The sequence below is a fragment of the Felis catus genome, chromosome C1 (genome assembly GCF_018350175.1).
Source record: "Felis catus isolate Fca126 chromosome C1, F.catus_Fca126_mat1.0, whole genome shotgun sequence".
Classification (NCBI taxonomy): domain Eukaryota; kingdom Metazoa; phylum Chordata; class Mammalia; order Carnivora; family Felidae; genus Felis; species Felis catus.
Window position 1 is genome coordinate 54714086 of NC_058375.1, and position 21020 is coordinate 54735105.

The 21020-nt window shown below is 40.2% G+C and overlaps 1 protein-coding gene across 3 annotated transcripts in view; it reads left to right on the plus strand.

Annotated features, from left to right (window-relative positions):
- PDE4B (phosphodiesterase 4B) overlaps positions 1 to 21020 on the plus strand; it is a 536152-nt gene that overhangs the window by 396657 nt on the left and 118475 nt on the right. For all 3 annotated transcript variants that reach the window (XM_045035976.1, XM_023258788.2, XM_045035977.1), the window contains one exon: positions 12426 to 12620. In XM_045035976.1, coding sequence (XP_044891911.1) covers positions 12426 to 12620 — 195 coding nt within the window. The remainder of the gene's footprint in view (positions 1 to 12425; positions 12621 to 21020) is intronic.

The window sequence follows — 21020 nt, forward strand, 5'->3', positions numbered from 1 at the left end:
AGTAAAGTTCTTCATGGTTTTTTTTTTATTTTAATGGCTACGTTAGTGTTTCTAGTATAAATCTTTAGTTTATCCCAGTCTACCTTCAAGCAATATTATACCACTTCACACATAGTATAAGAACCTTCCCACAATATACTTTCATTCTTCCTTCTTTGCCTTTGTACTCTTGTCATTGTCATATGGTTTACTTCTATGTACATTATAAGCCTCACAATGGTTATTATTTCTTATTTCTTATCTTCAGTCAATTGTATTTGGAAAAGATTTTTAAAGGAAGCAAAAAAAAAAAACACACTTTATTCCTTTGTGAAATACTGATTTCTATCTGATATCATTTTCCTTCTGCCCGAAGGATTTCCTTTAACATTTCTTATCCTTCAGGTATGCTGGTGATGAATTCTTTCTGTTTTCCTATGTCTGGTGGAAGTCCTTTTGGTTGTTATTTTTTGTTTGTGGATTGGTTTGTTTTATATGAGATTTTTTACATTTTCATTGTTTGCTGATATGCAAAATGGAAAATGATGATGCAGTAGCACAGTCTGTGAATAGGGCTCACAACAGAAGGTTTGGCTTCAGATACAATCATGAAAATTTATCTATGTTAACAAGAGGAAAGACTGAGCAGATGTTTACTGATGTGGGTGAGTCGATTGATCTGTTAATGGATACAGTCAAACTGGGTTTCCAAGTTTAAATCCAAGATCCACTATTTAATAGCTCAGTGATCCTCAGCAAATTATTTAAACCCTTTGAACTTCAGTTGTCACATCCATAGAATCAGAGGAACAACTTCCCCACAGAGTGACCCTAGCAATGAAATGAGTTAGTATATACCCAACACTGAATATGTGGCCTGGCACATTGTAAGTGCTCAATACCTATGAGGAAAGAACGTGTAACTTTCCTTAGCTTTACCGCCCGAGTCAAAAAGAAACCATTCTGGGATCGCATTTTTCTGATTTTCCTTTTTCTTATCCCCCCTTCTCTCACCCCTCCTTCCTTCCTAAAAGAACATTTTTAAAATTCAAATGCCAGGCTGTCTGCAGATGCAGTGTTTAAGACTGATAACATTTAGAGGCCAGATGTTAACTGATGTAAATGTTATTAAGTGCTCAGTAGACTAGAGGCTGAGGCAGTGATTTCCAATTTTGTGATTATTATTTGAGTATATAGCAAACCAATCTGCCATTCCTTCCACCCCCATACCTCCACCAGAAAGGAGATATATAGCCTACTTGTTCTCAAGAGAATATAAATTATTTTTTAAAATATGCAGTTCTTAAAGAATTAAGTAATGGCATTTCACATGCCTAGAACCAGGCATGCAGCCTCCATGCAGACCTCAACAACTCCTTGTAGTTCTTCCTGAAAGGTCAATGACTTCCTGAAAGGTCAAACTTGATCTGAAAACTAGTCTAATTTTCTGAAATAAGCCGAGAGTAATAATTGCAAGAAATGCCATAACAAGTTTTTACCTTTATCGAAATTTAAAATTTGAGCTTCCTTAGGAGTAGTGTGGGAGCTGTCCCTATGATAGGAAGTCAACAAATGGGCTCTTCTTCTTATAAAGAAATATATATTTTTAAATAACAAAATGATGAGTCTGCTATGAATCACTGAGATGATTGTTAGTGTTTAATATACTATACACTCAGTTATTCATTCATTAATCTATGGAACAGACATTAGTTCTGAACTAGCAATATGTCTCAGGCCCAGTGCCAGGTACTAGTTAATGCATTGGTAAATACAACAGACAACCATCCTAGACCTTAAAGTTTTATGAGAGAGGAAGACAATTTAAAAATAATGAGCATACAAATAGGTAGAGCAAAAAGTTGTAATAGGTGCTATGAAGAAAAGGGGCCCTAACAAATAATGGGCTGGGGAAGGAAAATTTTTTAGTAGCTAACTTAATCCAAGGCTTAAAGAATAAGAAGACAACCATGCAAAGAAGAGAGGAGAGAACAAGCAGAGAGACCAGCATTTATTTATCAATTTAACAAATATTTATTCAGTACTTTCTGTGAGCCAGGGAGTGTTCAAAGCAAAGAAAATATGCCAGTGAACAAAACACACACACATGCATGGTGGCAGGGACTAGATTATATAGGGACTTGGAATCCATCGTAAGGAGGTTGGATTTTATTCTAAAGGCAATGACATGATTTGATTTTTAGGTTAAGAGATTGCCCTTCCTGTTATATGGAGCAGAATTTGGAGGATTGGGCAAAAGTGGAAGCACGGAGATTCATAGGGTGGCTATTCTAGTTTAAGTGAGATTTTAATGCACTTAAACCATGGTACCAGCAAAACTAAAGTGTATAGTTTTGATATAGGATGGGTAGACCTCCTTGGCCAACTGAAAAAGACGAAGGGGATTTGAAGAAGGAGGTAAATTGTGGATGATTCAACTGAGTAGATGGCAGGTCCATTTAGCACAGTGAGGGAGATTGGTTGAGTAAGTGGATGGGGGTGGGGGAGGTTTGGGCTAAAGATTAAAATTAATTCAAGTTTTCTGGCCTAAGCCGTAAATGATTGAATCATTCCAAAAGTGAAATTCACTATTTCATGGGATTAACATGTCCCCGTCACTGGAGTATATATCAATGAGCTAAGTGACCATTTATCTACACTATCTTAGCTATAGATATCAAGCAGAATTCTAGAACTGATTTCCAGATGGTATCTGAGAACTTATTAAAGAAAGCAACAATTTCTGGAAGCCATCACTGGTTGGGTAAGAACTGATTTTTCCAGATCAGGATCATTTCTCTTGAAGGGAATTTCAGTTGCCTTCGAGCCATTGGAAGCTGACTTAATATTTTTAAATAAATAATTTAATTAACAGATTTTATTTTGGGTAGGGCTACCAAATGTATAAATGGGAGTATTTATATCCAGTTAAGAGACTATGTGAATATCTTTTATGATTATCTTTTAGAAAAGATGGAAAATGGAGGCTGGAAAATACTGAGCTATTAGGAAATTTCTATACCCCAAATGCAACTTAGAGCAGCAGCAATACACAGTAGTAAGTTCTCAATCTTGGTACCCCTCAACCCCCTTTATACAGTCCACATACAAAATACATTCCCGCACAAAATTGTTCTCATTTGGGAGACCCCTACCTTTCCTGAGAATCACTGCCCTATAGAAAGTGACCATTACTGCTAAGAGTTGTCCTAACCCTTATGAGATTTAAGTGGATGAAAATCTGAGAGTAGGTTTGTGAAATTTCAGCCATGATTAGGACACAGAAAGAAACACATACTTACCTTATAACATTAACGTTTCTGAAAATCATTTTTTTACCTGGAAATATATTGACAGAACACTTTGCAAACTTGTTAGAAGTCATGTTCTTATAATTATGAGATAGGATTGATCTTGTTTTCCTTGTGCATCGAATCATATAACACAGAAAAAACCCAATGTGAAGTTATTAAAGGGTCACATTACAGTACTCTCCCTAGCTTTTGAAAAGAAAGGCTTTTTTTAAAGTGACCCCCATCTTATAATCTCATTAAAAAAATGAAGCATTGGTATTACTTTTTTTGTTTATGCATTTCTTTGGCGAAACATTTATGACCCAAGAAAGGATCTCAAACAACAACTAAAAGAAAGAAGTTGCAACTTTCCTCAGCAATATTAAAGCTTTCTACAAAAAACAAAACAAAACAAAACAAAAAACAAAAAACAAAAAAAAACATTAAGAGGAATATTCTTGGCACTGCTATTTCTGACACTGTCAACACCAAGTGACAGGGGTGACTGCTACCAAATAGGACCCTTTGCCTTCTTCTTGGGCTCAGTACCCTATGTAAGGTATTCCAGCCCTCTCTGCAGGTGACATTTGGTAGCAAACCCGTTTCTTCTTTATGGAGCTAGCTTTTAGGGGTCAGTTAGACTGACTTTTAGCTAGCTTTAGGGGTCAGAAGAGAGCAGAAGACAGTTTGGTGTCCCCACACCATGCACATCATTTCTTGATGGAGAAGTATATCTGTGCTATCTATGATGGGTATCAAGGAGAGCTGGTAAAATTTCCTTGGTCCCAAATCATTCATTCCTTCATTGGCATATCCATCAGAAATTTATTAAGTACCCCTACTCTGACAGACATGGTCGTTAGCAATGAGGTGAAAAAGTAGGAAAAATATGTTCTGTGTTCTTGAGGAACACAGCAGTTTGGAGGCAGACTCTAACAATTAGGCCAGACAAGTGCTATGGTGAAGATACATAGATATTAAGACAAGTATAGCCCTATGAGATAATGGAGCAACTAACTCAGCTCAGAAATGGCGCAGGGATGAAGAAAATTAATTCACTAGCTTAATAAATGGCACCAAATTCAAACACAAGTATCATCTGACTGAATTCTCTGGCTAAAAAGGGGACAGAAATGGAGATCAGAAAGAATCCAAGGATAGACTTTCCCAATACCTCCATAAGATCTCAACTCAAGTGACACCATGTGGGAAAGATGGGGTCGTGCCCTGGTGTAGAGCAGGAGACCACCTTTGTGGCTTGTAGAGTGGGTCTGCTGACCACCCAAACTAAAGAAACACTCTTCTGCATATCTGTGTCTCCCACACTGTTATGTTTTATTTTCATCGTAGCAGTTATCACTATCTGATATTACCTTACTTGATTTATTTATTGTCCCTACCTCCCCACAAGGACCTTGTCTGTCCTGTACATTGCAGCATTCTCAGGCCTAGAACAGTACCTTATTTTATAGTAGGCATTGAATGAATGAATGAATGGTCATTAACAATATAAAATCACATCAAGCCTCACTTGAGAACCAGTCTTTCTTCCATCTCCAAAATGTCTGTAAGATGTCTAATCTCAGACGTGCCTCAGAGATCTTCTACTCATTCTTGTTTTCGTTCACCTCAGGGGAGAAAGACTATGGTGTGGAGGTCAGGATATGGGGAGTCTCCGTTTAATTCCAGTTGTTTCCTCACAGAGCCGGAACTGGAAGCCAGATCTCCAGAATCCCAGAGCTCTTCAGCATTACTCTGCTACCTCTGGTTAAACCTCTCTGTGGGGAAAGCAATTTTGGATTATTGCCATGAATGTAATTTTCAAAGCCCCTAGGAAGAAAAGAAGGCAGTGGGAAGCCGCTTCTAGAATTCAGATGAGCCGAATATCATAGTTCTCCTTCCTACTCTATGGGAGGGAAGTCACAGACTTTGGCACTGGCTTCTCAGGGAAGAGCTGCAATATTCTCCTGTAACTGTGGCCAGAGGAGGTCTGCCTACCTGCAGCTAGGACATGGGTTCTGCATCAGGCTGGCTATGATTTTGCACAGTTAAGTCCTTCATTAAAAATTAGGACTCCATGGGGCACCTGGGTGGCTCAGTTGGTTAAGTGTCCAAATTCAGTTCAGGTCATGATCTGACAGTTCATGAGTTTGAGTCCCACATCAGGCTCTGTGCTGACAGCTCGGAACCTAGAACCTGCTTCAGATTCTGTGTCTCCTTCTCTCTCTGCCCCTCCCCGACTTGCGCACGCGTTCTCTCTCTCTCTCTCTCTCTCTCTCTCTCTCTCCAAAAATGAATAACATTAAAATTTTTTTTTTAATTAGGATGGTAGGGGCAACTGGGTAACTCAGTTGGTTATGCCTCTGACTCTTAATTTTGGCTCAGGTCATAATTTCACGGTTCGTGAGTTTGAGCCCCATATTGGGCTCTGCACTGACAGTGTGAAACCTGTTTGGGATTCTCTCTCTCTCCCTCTCTCTCTGTCTCTCCCCTACATGTGCCTCTCTCTCTCCAAATAAATAAATAAACTTTAAATTTTTTTTAAAAATCTAGGACTGGGGGCGCCTGGGTGGCGCAGTCGGTTAAGCGTCCGACTTCAGCCAGGTCACGATCTCGCGGTCCGTGAGTTCGAGCCCCGCATCGGGCTCTGGGCTGATGGCTCAGAGCCTGGAGCCTGTTTCTGATTCTGTGTCTCCCTCTCTCTCTGCCCCTCCCCCGTTCATGCTCTGTCTCTCTCTGTCCCCAAAATAAATAAACGTTGAAAAAAAAATTAAAAATAAATAAAAATAAAAAAAATCTAGGACTGGCATCCTGCCACCATTAATTGTATAAAGGTGGGTCACTGTCACTGTGGGTAAGAATGGATGCCCCCATGCACCTTGCCCATCTACAGGGACCAGATATCACACTGAGGCGATGGCTAACCTAAGTATGTTTATTTTTATTGAAACTATAAGCAAGCATTTGAAGATGCTAATTTCTGAGTACAATTGATGGAAATATTTTCCAACAGAACTTTGAAGAAACATGGCATTTTCTCAAAGATAAACTACCACCATCTATGCATACACAAACCTAGACACAAAAGTTTTCAAAAGGCAAAACTCCTGGGATGGAGTTCCAGGGATCATGTCGGGAGGTGGGGGCGGGGGGGTGCGAATATGGGTAAAGAGGAACCAATTAACTCCACTGAGGGATTTCTCAGAAGTCTTCACCTGCCAGAGGTTTTAATCCAGATAGAACAAGCTTTTTGTCAGAGGAGAAACATAAACGGTGAGATCCTCCCATTCATTCACTGGTTATATGCCTTCTGGTGTGAAACTCAGTTATAGGCAACAGGAATACAGAAGAAATGAGGCTTAGTCCCTGCTTCAAGGTCACAGTCTGGTGATGTGGAAGAAATAAGTAAACAGAGGAATACAATCCAGTGTGGTAGATTCTGGGATCAAGAAGGGTCATGGGGACATAGGAAGAGAGACCCCTGGGCACAAACTGTACAGTGTAATTAAAGGAGATCACATTTTAGAATTTTTCAAAAGAAGTTTCACGTTTTGGAACCTCCATTTTCTCCTCTTTGAAATGAGAAGAAGAGAATTCGCCTTCTGGAGTTATAAAAATTCAGTGATGTATGAGATATTCAGTGAGTAAATTTTTAAGAAAGAAATGCAAAGGGTCGGCCAGGTGGCTCCGTCAGTTAAGTGTCTGGCTCTTGATTTCAGCTCAAGTCATGATCTCGTGTATTGGAAGTTCAAGCCCCACATTGGGCTCCTCACTTACAGCACAGAGCCTGCTTGGGATACTCTCTCTCTCTCTCTCTCTCTCTCTCTCTCTCTCTCTCTCTGCCTCTCTCTCTCTCAAAATAAATAAACTTGAAAGGAAGGAAGGTGGGAGGGAAGGAAGGAAAGAAGGAAGGAAGGAACACAAAATTGAGACAGTGGGGCACTCTCCCCAAATGGTGGTGAGCTACTCCAATGGTGGAGTAGCTCTAAACCTTTTTTAGAGAGCTCGCCATCTTTACAGTGGGGCTATTTATCACAATAAGCCAGAGACTCAACTTGAGAAGGACTGAGCGGAAAGAGAAAAGTCTCTGATTCTGAAATGAATTATTTGTTGGATGTTGTTTCGTGAATTTCTGTAACAGAAATTGGGGTATGCGCAGTAATTGGGGGGGCAGGAAACAACCACCCTGGGAACAATTGCAGGCAATTCTGCAATCACCTGGCTTAGCTTGAATTCTTGGAAGTAGAGCTTCTCTTAGTTTAATAAAAGGTTTCATGTAGACCTTGCGGTTCTGTTCTTTATCCCTGATTTTTCCTCCCAGGCTTATGAGTAAGGCCTCAGTCACATTCTCCCTTGGAGACTGGCAAGCAGCCCCACCTGCTGCTGTTGGAGGCTGGGAGGTGCAGCCTGAGGAAGCTGCAGCTGTCTTCTGCCATCTGCTGGCTCCCTTTCTGCACCAGCTTGGGCCTGGCTTTGCATGTATTCCCAGGGAATGAAACCGCCAGCAGAGAAAGTGCAGGGCAGAGAAAAGAGTCTTGCTTTTATTAAAAAGAAGGAGATGAGAAGATGGCAAACAGAAACTGGCATGGGAGAGCTTTTCCTATTATAGGGTTTGTGTGAAGATGTCACCATCTCAAATATCTAAGGCAGGTATTTTTCTATGTAAGATTGTTTTGTTCCGGGAGAACATAGAAGTGTGTTTTGTTTTGTTTTGTTTTGTTTTGTTTTGTTTTGTTTTGTTTTATTTTATTTCATTTTATTTTATTTTACTTTATTTTATTACTTCCTTTTATTTAATTTTATTCTTAGATCATTGCCTTACAAGACTTACCAATTAAGTCTATACACATCTGTATAGACTCTTTGGAAAGAAACATCAAAAACCCATGTTGGTGGGAATGGAGATGAGAGTGAGGAGGCAGGAAGCGGGAAGGGAAGGGAGAAACATTTCACAGTAAATTGCAGTGTTCTTTAATTGGTTCAGCCGACATCTTTTGAGGATCTATTATTTACAAGGCTCTGATGCAGAGCCTGGGATACAAAAGTGAGTAATATTGGGTCCCTTCTCTCTGGGAAATAAGAATCTATTGGGAATCAGCTAAATAACGAAAGAATTAAGTAGAGATCTACAAGCGCTGTGATCAAGTACTGCAGTAAAGGAGTCTAGGAGAGCACAGAGGAGGAACAGGTGTTTACATCAAACTGGGGCCTCACTGTCAGAGAAAACTTGCCGGAGGAGGTGCCATGAGCTGAATTTGGGAGATAGCGACTTATCGGAGACAGTGGTGAGAAGGGCCCCCCCAGTTTCAGGGAGCACCACTTTATACCCACAGTGTCATCTGCTACCATCAGTCCGGCTCAAGAAGCCGAGAAGTCTAAATACCAAGGAGGAGAAAGTTGTTAAAATATTCAGACTTAGACAACAAGCAATTGATTCAGTCCAGGGTGATCAGCCAAGTCAGGGAGAAACAAGCAGGTCAGGAGGGAGGAAACACAGAGAATCCTGGACATGAGAGAGCAGTTCTGGGACTGTCTCTGGTGCTAGAAAAAAGGCAATACTCTTTCAGTCCGTGTCCTGGATATGGGCAGCCCCTTCAAGGGAGATTCAGTGAAATATTCAGAAACTCACTTAATCTGTCTGAAACTTCTGAGTGACCTCATGTGAATACTAAAGTAGCTATAAGGTCAAAGATAACAACTACAATGTTATTTGAGATCTTAAGTACGATGGCCAACAGTAGGGAAAATGCATAGGAGAGTATGGCACAGCTTCTGGGTGAACCATCAAGTTCCAGAGCATGGAAAATGATAATTCCAGAAACTGTGCAGTACGTGAAAAATACTTGTAAAAAAAATCATCCAAGCCTACAGGAATAATATTCAGAAGGAAACACACTAAACTACTAATAAAAGTCGTATTTTTCCCTCTAGTGTCTATGCTTTATATAATATGCTTACACTACTGTTATAATGATTTTTTAATATTAAGAAGCCTAAAGGTGAACTGTGTGTCCTGCTTAAGGCTTAAGACAAAAAAAAATTATCCTAAAGAATTTATCCTAAATTAATTCTTCCATTTATGTGTTTGTTTCTGATATTTTAGATTCCATTTTCTCCCTAATTGTGTTTCAGTTTGTGTGGTCTATTCATTTTGCTTGTTAAGTCTGTCCTCAGTCTTCTCCTTGCCCACACCCCTCCTCCCACCCTGGATCTGCGGGATGTATTGTGATGTCTGCCCGCTAATTTTGCTGTGACTGGGACTGGTGTCTGGTTGGTGATTCATGTTTGTTCCTAAGTTGTACATCTGTGTTGGTTGCTTTGAAACAGTGCCTCAGGGAATATGAAAGGCCGTTTGTCTCCCTGAGACTGCTTCTTTGCACCAGAGAATTCTTCCCTGGCTTCTTCTGAATTCCAGCAGGCTCTTCTATGAGTTTATAGAGTTTGGGCAGAGTAAAGAATAAAGACAGAAACAAAACAAAACCAAAAGAGAGCATCATGGAGAGAGTTTGGGTATCTGCGTCTAGTCCCTGCTTACCTAGTAAGACCAGTCTTCTTGGATACTAACTGGGGACAGAATGCCTTGTGACATACACTGTAAGGGTAATGCCTTGACTTAAACTTTCTGCCCACTAGGAATGCCTCCAGAAGAAAATAGGGCAGAGTGAGCCCTGGCAGAAACCCTCAATGGAAAAAGTTCTAAGAGTTTGGTAGTCACATGTACATGGTGCCTGTCTAATGTTTTAGCACAGGAACACACAGTCATAATGTTTAATGACTGGTACTGCATGGACACTGACCAATTAAATGGGTACAGGCCATAGTGCTAAAAGCTAGAGACCTCTGATGTTCCAGACACCAACCTTTTAGTCACTGGATCACCGGGGAGACCAACAAATTCTGGAGGGCCTGGGGCAATGGCTGGCTGCCAAGTGTTTCAAAAGCATTTTAATGTTTTCATATGCATCAAGGCTGAACAGATACATCCCAAATGAATAACGTGAATATACATGAAACTTCAAAGCTCATGCCCACTCTTAAGCTTTATGTAGTCCCGTCTATAACTCCCCTCTTTGTCCTTAAGAACAGTTCAGAGGAATCATCAGGACCTGCCCATTCCACAGGATCTGGGTGGCACAAAGGAGCCCTTATCCACAAAGGAGTGTTTTTTTGTTTGTTTGTTTTGGTTTGGTTTTGGTTTTGGTTTTTTTGGGTTTGTTGTTGTTGTTGTTGTTGTTCTGCCCAACAACTAGTATAGATCTCACCCAAGGAAAGTTTGCAAGTCAGCTTTCATTAGATTTTCACTCGCTGCGATGTAGTTGGCTTACAACATAGCTCTACTTATAGGCAGACAGAGAAACAAGCTGGCGTGTGTGAGTGATTGCCCACCTGCCTGCTTGCCTGCAGTCTTTGAAAGGCAGCCCCATCCCAGACCATCATCCTGCTGTGAAAATCCACGCACAGGTGCCTTGAAAGTCCAAATACATATTGGGTTGTTATGGCCCTTTCTTGTCCTTTTAACCAGAGAGTCTCACCTGCTGCTTCTTATCAGACACCTGGAGTTTGTAGGTTGGCTAAAAGCAGCTTCTCAGAATGGTCTCCAGGGAAGCATTATAACCCTGCATTCTGTTATTCTTTCCAGTTTCAAGGAAACCTATAGCTTCAGGGTAATTTGCTGCTCTCCTGTCTCCATTCAAGATAACAGCTAAGGTTGCTCATCATCTGACTGTCTACATACCAAACACAAACTTTGTTTGAATCCAGAAGAAAAATTGCACTCAGCCAGCCAGCAAGCCATTCTGATACTCTGTGATAAGAGAGGTCTGGGGTTGTAGAGAAAGAGTTGGAAGACTTGGTCTTCCGGTAACTTGCTCTACAAGGTACTAGCACGTGACCTTGAGCAAATATTTAAAATCTCTCTAAGCCTCATTTTCCTCAAATGTAGGATGGGGTCATACTATACCCTTCCCAGAGTTGTTATGAGAGGTAAGTGGGATAATAGATCAGAAAGCAATTTATAAACTAAAGAAATATAAACCTCACCCCAAGAGAGCAGATTGTAAGAACTAGTAAAAAAGAAAAAATAAGAACCATGAGTGTAGAAATAAATTATGGCAGCTGGATGAATATAAAGGAAGCCCACTATTGTAGTCTAACTCGGAAGAAAGAACATTCTCAGCCTCACACCTTCTTCAATACCTCTCTGCAGAGCTTTAACTGGAGACCAGTGAGTGGTCTAGAGAAATGGTAGGCGAGAGCGTTACTGTCACTTTGAGGCTAAAGGTAGTGCTTCCAGGGAAAATGAATAGGGGATGATGGAGAGCATGGGAAGGACACAGTACCTATGGTAATACCAAGAGAGGGGGAGAGAAAACAAGAGACGTAATCTCTACTGCTCCCGTCTGTATATTCATTGATCAGAGCTTGTTCAACTAATTCTGGGCTTCAGGGTACCTTCCTAGGGGGAGCAGACTGATCAGAAACCTTAAGGGCTCTCCTATACTGGAGCCACTGGCCATATCCTCCTCAAGACATAAAGCTCTGCAGCCCCAGAGGGTAATTGGCATTATCAGATTAATTAAATCATTTTCTGTGGTTAAACTTGCATGTGACTATTAAGTCTCAGACTGGGCCTCCCGTCTAATCAGCCAGTGAATGTTTTCAGGATAGCACTTTGTTCCTGAAACATTGAGAAATATGCATATTGTATCCTTAATAGACCGTGATGTTTATTTATGGCACAAAGAAGTCTCCCAGCTACGAAGACTCATTTAAGTGATAGTTTCGTGTCTGACACCTAGAGCTGTGTTAGATGAGGTCTCTGGAGTTGCTTATTATCACCAAGTTATTTCATGGTTGGCTCCTATTCTGAATTTGTCAAAGTTGTTCTTGCCGCTGAAAGGCCATGGGGCTTTGCATTAGGCTTCAAATCCTGCCTTTATTATTTACTGATGACTGGGCTTCTGTGGGACTGTTTCCCTCATACAAAATGAGAATAATAATGACTGCAACTCAGAGCTGTTTGGAAGATTAAAATTGTGCATAAAGTGTGGAATTTTATGTCAAGTGCCTGGCACACACTAGTTCTTCATGTCTGTGTATGTCAGATGCCCTCCTCCATGGTTATGTGACCAGAGTTTTTTGTTTTCTCTTAAGCTTTGATGTGGAAAATGGCCCTTCCCCAGGTCGGAGCCCACTGGACCCCCAGGCCAGCTCTTCCTCTGGGTTGGTGCTCCATGCCACCTTTCCCGGGCACAGCCAGCGGAGAGAGTCCTTTCTCTACCGATCAGATAGCGACTATGATTTGTCACCGAAGGCGATGTCAAGAAACTCTTCACTTCCAAGCGAGCAGTAAGTACCAGCTCTATGTGGCTTCTAATCTCACACTTACCTCATCTCTAACCTGTCACAGCAGCAACAACAACTGTTCCCCTTTAACCCGTGGGAAGGAGGGAGGAGAAAAATGAATGTGAGCCGAGGTGACGGTAATGACCCTTAAAGACATTAGTGCTCTACAGCATGAGAAATATGTATCTGGGGTCTCCAAGGGTATTAAAAATCTCAGACACAGTGTGCAGATTTCATCTGTTATTGATACTTTTTTTAATTGTCATTCAGCGTTCATTTCCTGAACCGCTGAATCATTTATGAGTTGAGAACCTTAACACTTTTTTTGCAAATCATACTAGAACTTTCCGCAACATGTTTGCATGAGGCTACGGCAAAAAGAAAAACGGTAGTTGGTGACATGCCTCCTCTCTCAGCAGTCTCTGCTTGGTGACATTTAATGAGCTGTCATCCAGCCACATGTCTTTGTCCCTTCTCTGGAACCTTAACTCAATGCCCACTTGTTGCCTGGCTCCTCGGTGAGACATGACACACTCCACCACCCTATTAGACACAGCTGATGTTTTTGTTTTGCTGCTATTAATTGTAGATCTCTAATTTTTAAGGAACAATGACTGGGTTGTATTACTCGTTTATTAACTTTCTGAAACCAAATAAGGTTGGATGCTGGTATTCATGCTTTAAAAGGTTTCTGGGCACACGTACAATTGTTTTTAACATTGTATGTTATAAAAATATTGGTAGCTCCCTAAAGTCTCCAGCCTGGAAATTTCCACTGGGCTCTCTTCTGCTTTTGAAAAAGAAACTAAAAAGGGTCACTCTCTTGTGAAAGGGGCAGGGGACATCTTAAAGCTACCAGTAAGAACGGATTCCCCAGGGCATTTCTGCCGGTAAATTCTAATATAAGCACCCCTTCCCTAAAATGTCTTAATCAGTGGGCAGGCCAAAATTCATTTCTTCATTCATTTGACAAATACTTCCTGAATTTTTCCTATGTGCCATGCAGTGTGCCAGGCTCTGGGGATACAAGGTTAACAAAACAGTGGAATAATCACAGATGAATTAAAAACAGATATTCTCAGAAAGGTTGCATGCTCCCAGGGAGGTTACAGTTAATAAGAAAGATAAGAGGAACACCCACATAACTGTGCTACAGAGTGGAAGGAAACATTTAATGAGCACTTAGCGTGGGACCAGCTGCATTGGCATGTGTGACTCCTTTTAATCTTCACAACAATTCTGTCAGGTAGGTACCACTATTATCTCCACTCTATAGATAATGAAACTGAGACTCAGAGAGACTGAGAAAAGTGTGCCCATCCCTTGACTAACCATATGCCATGCTCTATCCTGCAATGTAGCAAAGACTGACCATATTCAAACCTCTTAGACGTATTTGCCTATGTTCTTCAAACTGCAAAGCAGAATCTCAACTATCAGGTAGAAAACAGAGGAGTGCAGAGTCAAGGTGCCTGAGGCCAGAGGAGAGGTAACCACTTTGTTGCAAGTCATGTAGAACCAAGGGTGTTTCTGACCAAGATTTGCATGGGAGCTTGTCGGTGAATATACCTGGCATTGTATCTAGACTTCCTAGGGGGAGAACATAGGAAATGGGGGGGGGGGGCTGAAACTAAGTAGAGCTTCATTCACATTATGTTTCACAGGTGAAAGACTAGCTTTGGAAGGCAGCTAACAGTTCCCCAAACTCTTGCCAAACAGCATGATGAGTCTCAGGGTCATTCAGAGGCCTTTCAGAAGGTTCCAACCAAATTTCAGATTAAACTCTGATGATGTTTTAAGAGTCACAGGTTATGAAAATTTTGAACTTGAAGAGACCTGAAAGATTACCGTCCAACTCAGTCTTCAGCTGTAAAAAGAGAGATCTAATTTCGAATGATTCTGTATTCAGGGTCCCTAATATTCATGGTATACCTTCTTTTCAGTTTTACCAACTAGCAAAATTTTCCCCCTAACTCAAAACCTACACAATGTTGCCAACTTTAAATTCAGGAAAATAAGAATTATATGTGTAAGTTACCTAGTATCATTCTCATTTTAAAAAATTTTTTTTGTTTATTTATTTCTGAGACAGAGAGAAACAGAGCATGAGTGGGGAGGGGCAGAGAGAGAGGGAGACACAGAATCTGAAGCAGGCTCCAGGCTCTGAGCTGTCAGCACAGAGTCGGATGCTGGGCTCGAACTCACAAACCATGAGATCATGACCTGAGCTGAAGTCCATTGCTCAACCGACTGAGCCACCCAGGCGCCCCATCATTCTCATTTTTTTAAAGAAAAGGACTTCTTAAAATTAAAAGAAAAAAATGGAGGAAGGACACACTTTCATAATAAAGAACAGCTCTTCCCAAGAAAACACTGTTGGCAACATAATATCACCCTATCGAAGATACTGATTGTAGGAAAGTCTTGAGTGAATAAAATGGCACAATTTTTTTGGAGATATTTCAACATTACAGTAACACTTTTATATATTTGTCAGTTTAAGAATTTATATTTCTGATTACAAGAAGTAGAGCTTGAATAATGCCCAGGTTTTTCTGAGATTTCAGTTTACTGGGACCATGTTGGAAAATCCAGTTTCACACATGTAGCTTGAGATAAACTGAAGTCATGCCTTCAAAGGTATTTTACCTGATTATTACTCTTCAGAGTGAATTGAAACAAATAGAGAATAGCAACCCCCAAGCCTCTCGCTGCTTTTCCTGCCTTCTACCCGTAGAGCCGAGGAAAAGAAGGGCAAAGACAGGTCTAGAGTCTTAATGTGAAGGCCATTAGGTGGGGGCTCTGGAATGTCCCCTGCTCAGGAGCTCCTCATATTCAGCACACAGCAGTCATGGATTTATGTAAGAGTTGGAAAACTTGCATAATTCCTCTGTATTAAACCCTAATAGTAGAGGCAACACTGTTTTTGTTTTTGTTTTGTTTTTAATTTCTCTTCTGAATGCTTTCGGAAGAGTAAGAGGAAATATAGGCAGGGAGAGTGAGAAGATAAGGATTAAAAGTAAAAAGGTAAGTGGAAAATTACAAGTGGCTTTAACTTTTAGCAACAAAAGAGAGATTGAAATAAGCCTTTCTAGTAAAGAAAACAAGACCATCATTGGGTCCCAAGAGGAAATTTCAGATGTTTCCCTAGATGTGGCAATAATCTACTGGCTTCTCTTTTGCTCCTGTGTTGTAGTCATCTCTAACGCAATGCCTTTGTACGCCAAGGTACTGATTTCCCAATGGGAACATAAAGTACTGGAAACTGGTGAGGCCAGTTATGTTATCCAGAACTATGGCAGGAACCACCCTGGACAGGCCGGAGTTTTGATAATCCACCTGCAAATTCACAGGGAAGGAAGATCCTTATTTCCTTCATTTGGTTACCCCATTTGCAAAGCCGTATATTGGCAAAGAGCTTTTTAAAGCCGCCATTTGTGCGAGAACTAAGTGTTCTCTAGAGAGAGCTCTCAAGGGAAATGAGACCTAAGACTGAAGAAGAAAAGCATTAATAACAGATCTCTTAAATTTAAGACCAATTTATTGATGAACTACCAAAAATGTTGCAATGTAAGTGGTCTTTGAGACTTGAGTTAGATATACTGCCATCACACCTACTAGTACCATGGCTTTGGCATTGAATCTCTTTTACAGTGTCCAAATTATCTGTAAATAAAAGTGCACATGAAATTAAAGTGCATTTCCTATGTGCTATGCACTATTTACAGTACTTTACATACTTCAACTCATTGAATTCCCATAACCTTAACTTATGGGAACTATAATTTTCTTGTCTTAAAGATGAAGACATTGATGCTTAGAGAGGTTAAGTAACCTACCTAATAAATGGGGAACCAAGGTTTAAATACAGGGAGTGTAGATGATTAAACCATATGGATATTTAGTACATAGACTCAAAATGAGGATGCAAAATTAAAATAATGATATTAAACTCTACTCTGCCTACCTTTCCCGCTGTTATGAGGATCATATTCAATCTTTCTTTTAACAAAGACTTTTCAATTTAGGCACTTTGCTAACCAATAAGACATTTTCTATGTTTTCAAGGGAACTGAAAGATTTGTAAGTGTATAAAGCAGTTTAATATCTTTGAATAAAGCAATCATAGAAAAGGTATGCACAGGACTTTGAAAGATCTGGCTGGGCAGGCGAGTAGCCCACTTTGAGTGGTTACAGAGAAGCTAGAAGAGTTAGCCAGGCAGAAGGGTATGCAGGAAGAAGGTCCACGCACTAACTACTGTCTAGTTGTCAGGAACATTGTGGAGAAGCACAGCTCAGCACAGCTGAAGCAGAGAATGTGAGTAGATGAGGAAGTGGTGAAAGGCAAGGCTAGAAAAGTAAGCAGGAACCTCATCATGAACGGCCTGTGTTAAGGAGTTGGTCTTTATAAAGCTGAAGACAATCAGTGGGGAGCTACTAATAAAGGCTTTTAAGCAAGAAAATACATAATCCAATGAATGTTTTTGAAAGATAGCTCTGATTACAGTGAAGAGTGGTTTGGACAGTAGACAAACCTAAAGACTAGTGTCCAAGAGCCAAATGGAAGACTGCTTTGGTAATCCACATAATAGAGGGTGAAGATCTACATTAGAGCAGATCCAGTGGGCAATAATAAATATTTGTAAGTTAGCATCAACAGGGGTTGGTGGTTGTGGAGGGAGGTTTCAGGCTTGACCACCAAGATAGGTGGTTGCACCATTTTTTTTATGGTCAAGAACATTCTCTTATCACATGAAATGATGTATGTGAAAATGCTTTGTAAACTGTAAAGCACGATATTAGTTCTCTTGACTGCAGTAGGGGTAGAGATGAGTCTTCCAGAAACGTTCTCACCAGCTGGGAGGATAGACATGCAATTCTTTACTTAAAATAATAATGATACCTACTACTAATAAGAATAACTATAAATGAGTAAATGCTTTTATGTGCCAAGCATTGTTGTAAGAGTTGTACATGAATAATAACTCACTTAATTCTTACAACACCCCACTTTACAGATAAAGAAACTGGGGCTTAGAGAGGTTGCCTAATGCCTCATAGTTAGTAATTGTGAAACTCAGAAACAAACCAATGTTGTCTTGCTTCCAAATCTGTGCTCTTGACTACAATAGTATAGGTCTGTCTATAAGACAGACTAAAATCAGTGTTACAAGAAAAGTATAAGTAAAATACTATATGTAGGTATGAAACTGAGAAAGACAAAATTAATAGAGTCCAGAGGGTATAGCAGAAGAAAGTAGCATTTTTGCTTTTTAGAAAACCATTTCATTGTTCAATGCAGACCTACCCTCATTCAAAGACCCACAGAGCTCTCATCACTGGTTATTCTACAAAACTGTAATGTGCTGGGTTTGTCACTAGATGTTGCTCATGCCATGGTTCTGAATATCTGGCATTGCCCTCTCTAGCAGTTTGGAAAACTAAGTGCATCAGTTTTCATAATTAATCAAGTGTTTTATTTTCTCCATGCCGTCTTATTCTAATTGTTAATATGTAAGATTATGATTTAAAATTTTGGAATCATTTCATAAATAATCTGGGTGTACTCAGATAGGAATTTTGTTTTGTTTCTTTCCTATACTGGCTATAAATGATCTGTAAATTGTCTGATCCTTTCCTCTAGCAGCTATTATCTGACGTATATCATTAGCTTTTACTGTTCAAATCCTTTCAGAGAACCAATGCTATGGATCTGGAAGTCCATCTCTTGCTTCCGAATTTTCTGCTTTCCTGAACTACAAAAGTTTCATAATGCTTACCTCCCTTTAATCATTACTTTGTACCATTGTAGTAACTTTCCATTCATGCAATAATTCATCAGCTTTAGGTGCTTCATATGTATGAGATTTGTTTATATATTTAGCTTGTATTGGGTATTTAGACTCCAGAAATCCAGGAGCTTTGGATGACCTACTTAACTCTTAACTCCATTACCTTATTCCCAACTCACCCCAATGCCTTATGAACAATGTGAACTTCACAGCAGAAATCTGAACAAATAGCAAGATATTTCACCCACGTAAAGTTCATCTCAAGAAAATGGCTTGGGAAGGGGCAGTTCTTGTTACAGTTCACCACCCTGCATTTATCACAACTGATCCTCTTTTAACTCTTTCTTCTGTTTCCTTTGGCTTCTCTGCAAGAACGCTGAAGTTCTTCCGTGGGCTCCCTCTTTCTATATTTCCCCACTCCAGAAGCCGCCCTGCCATTGTAACTTTCCCCACAGTTGTAGGTAACTCTGAAATGTATAGCTCTAATTCCCGTATTTTAATCCTCCTGCTTGATGTCTCCCTTGGGATATCAATGAGGATCTTACAATTCAGCATGTGAGAAAGTGACATACCTCTTCCCCCAGCTTCTCCTTACTTTCCCATTTCTGCTCATGACTTCACTATTTTCCCACGTACCCATTTTTTAAATGGAAAATAGTATTTCTTTATGACCCCTTGTCCAATTAAACGCTGAGTCCTTGGCAAGACACTTAGGGTCTCTTCAGATTGTCTTTCCCTGTTTCTTCCTCTGCCTCACCCATTTCTTCTCATTTGAATGACTGCAATATCCCCCTAGCTATTCTTCCTGACTTGGTCCTCTCACCAATCCATCTCTTGGTGTCTACAGCATTTTTACTTTCTAAAGCACTTTTCTGTTTGCCTATCTCACTAAAAACCTTCACTAGCTCCTTTCTTCCTTCTGAGTCAAGCACCGCCTCCACAACTATGGTCCATACCATCCATAAGATGGGTGGGGACCTTCTAACCTTATCCTCCAAATATGTCTGTAGTAAATGTTCTCAACACTGCTCAAACAGTCACCAAGAATCTCAGTAAATGTGTTCAGTACTTTCCCATTTTAATACCGTTGTTCCTGATATTTCCCTCCTTGGTGACATCTACCATCCATGCTTTTTGAAGCCTGCCCTTCAAAGTGTGTCTCAAAACCACTCATTTGATCAAGCCTGTCCTACTTCCTCTGAACTGTAATTATTACCTCTCCTTTGCACCCCATTAAGTTTCCCCATTAAATGTTTATAGTTCTCATTCTGTATTTATCTATTTCTGTCTCCCCTGCTATGTTTTAATTTGAAGAGGTCATGGATTCTGTTTAATTCAATCTGTCAACTATGTAGGATCATCATAAAATAGGTAACATAATAGTTAAAAGCACAGATCTTTTGGAATCAAACTTTCTTAGCTACTCCAATTACTATGTGTTAGTTAAGCAGTGGCTTAACCTCTCCAAGCCTTGATATCATCTTCAAAATGGGAACATTGAGAGTACCTGCCTCAGGGCACCTGGGTGGCATAGTTAGTTGAGCATCTGAACCTTGATTTAGGATATCATGATCCCAGGGTCATGGGATTGAGTCCCACGACAGCTCTGCACTAATCATGGAGCCTGCTTAAGATTCTCAATCTCTTTCTCTGTCTCTCTTCCCCTACCCCACTCCCCTGCTCATGCACTAGCTCTCTCTCTCTAAAATAAAAAATTAAATTAAACAAAGAGTACCTGCCTCAAGCCTTGTTACAAGAATTAAATGAGATTATGTACATAAAGTGCTTAGCACAGGGTGTAACATATGGTAACCATGCAAAGAATGTTCTCTGTTGTCAGTATTCTTTTTGTAGTCACTGTACAAAGTAGATGCATAAGAACTTGACTAGAATGACTTGAAGGGGGACTTCTAGCTAAAGACAACAGTAGAAAGCAAAGTATTATGTTAAATAAGACCCCAAAGTAAAAGCCTGTGTTGGAGAAGAGGCCCACGTGGATGTATGTGTTGTTCAACTCTGCATCTTTAGGCCTCATAGAATTCCTGATATGTGGCTGGTGCTTAATAGTCATTGGTTGCATTCACGTTACTAACAAATAAGGTGCCATGTTTGTATGAGGATTATGAGGACAGAGATCAGACATTGAAGGAAGCTCATTGTCAACCAACTTCTGCGCAGCTGTTGAGATTCACACTGTGATAACAGATTGGCCTGATTTTGTGTCTACAACTAACGACAATGTGTCTTCTAATAATTTTATGGAGAACTTGCTGAATGTGGACTTAAGCAAATTAATCAAAGCTTGTGCTAAAGAGAGAGTGCATTTCTGAAAACATGCTTTAGACTCTTCCTAAGTACAGATTTACATAACTAGGTAGAGCTTAATCAGATCTTTGGGACAAAGTGAGCAACAATGATATGGTAATGGTAGGTTCATCCTGTACACTCCCATTAAAAGATTTTCCTTGGGTACTTTAAGAAAAAAAGTTATATTAGAAACAAAAAGTAATGGGATTCCCAGACAGAAATCTGTGTTTAAATGGCATTAAGGCTGTGGCTCAAATCAGCAAAAGCCAGGAAATCCAAAGTTAACCTTTATCCAGACTGTTGT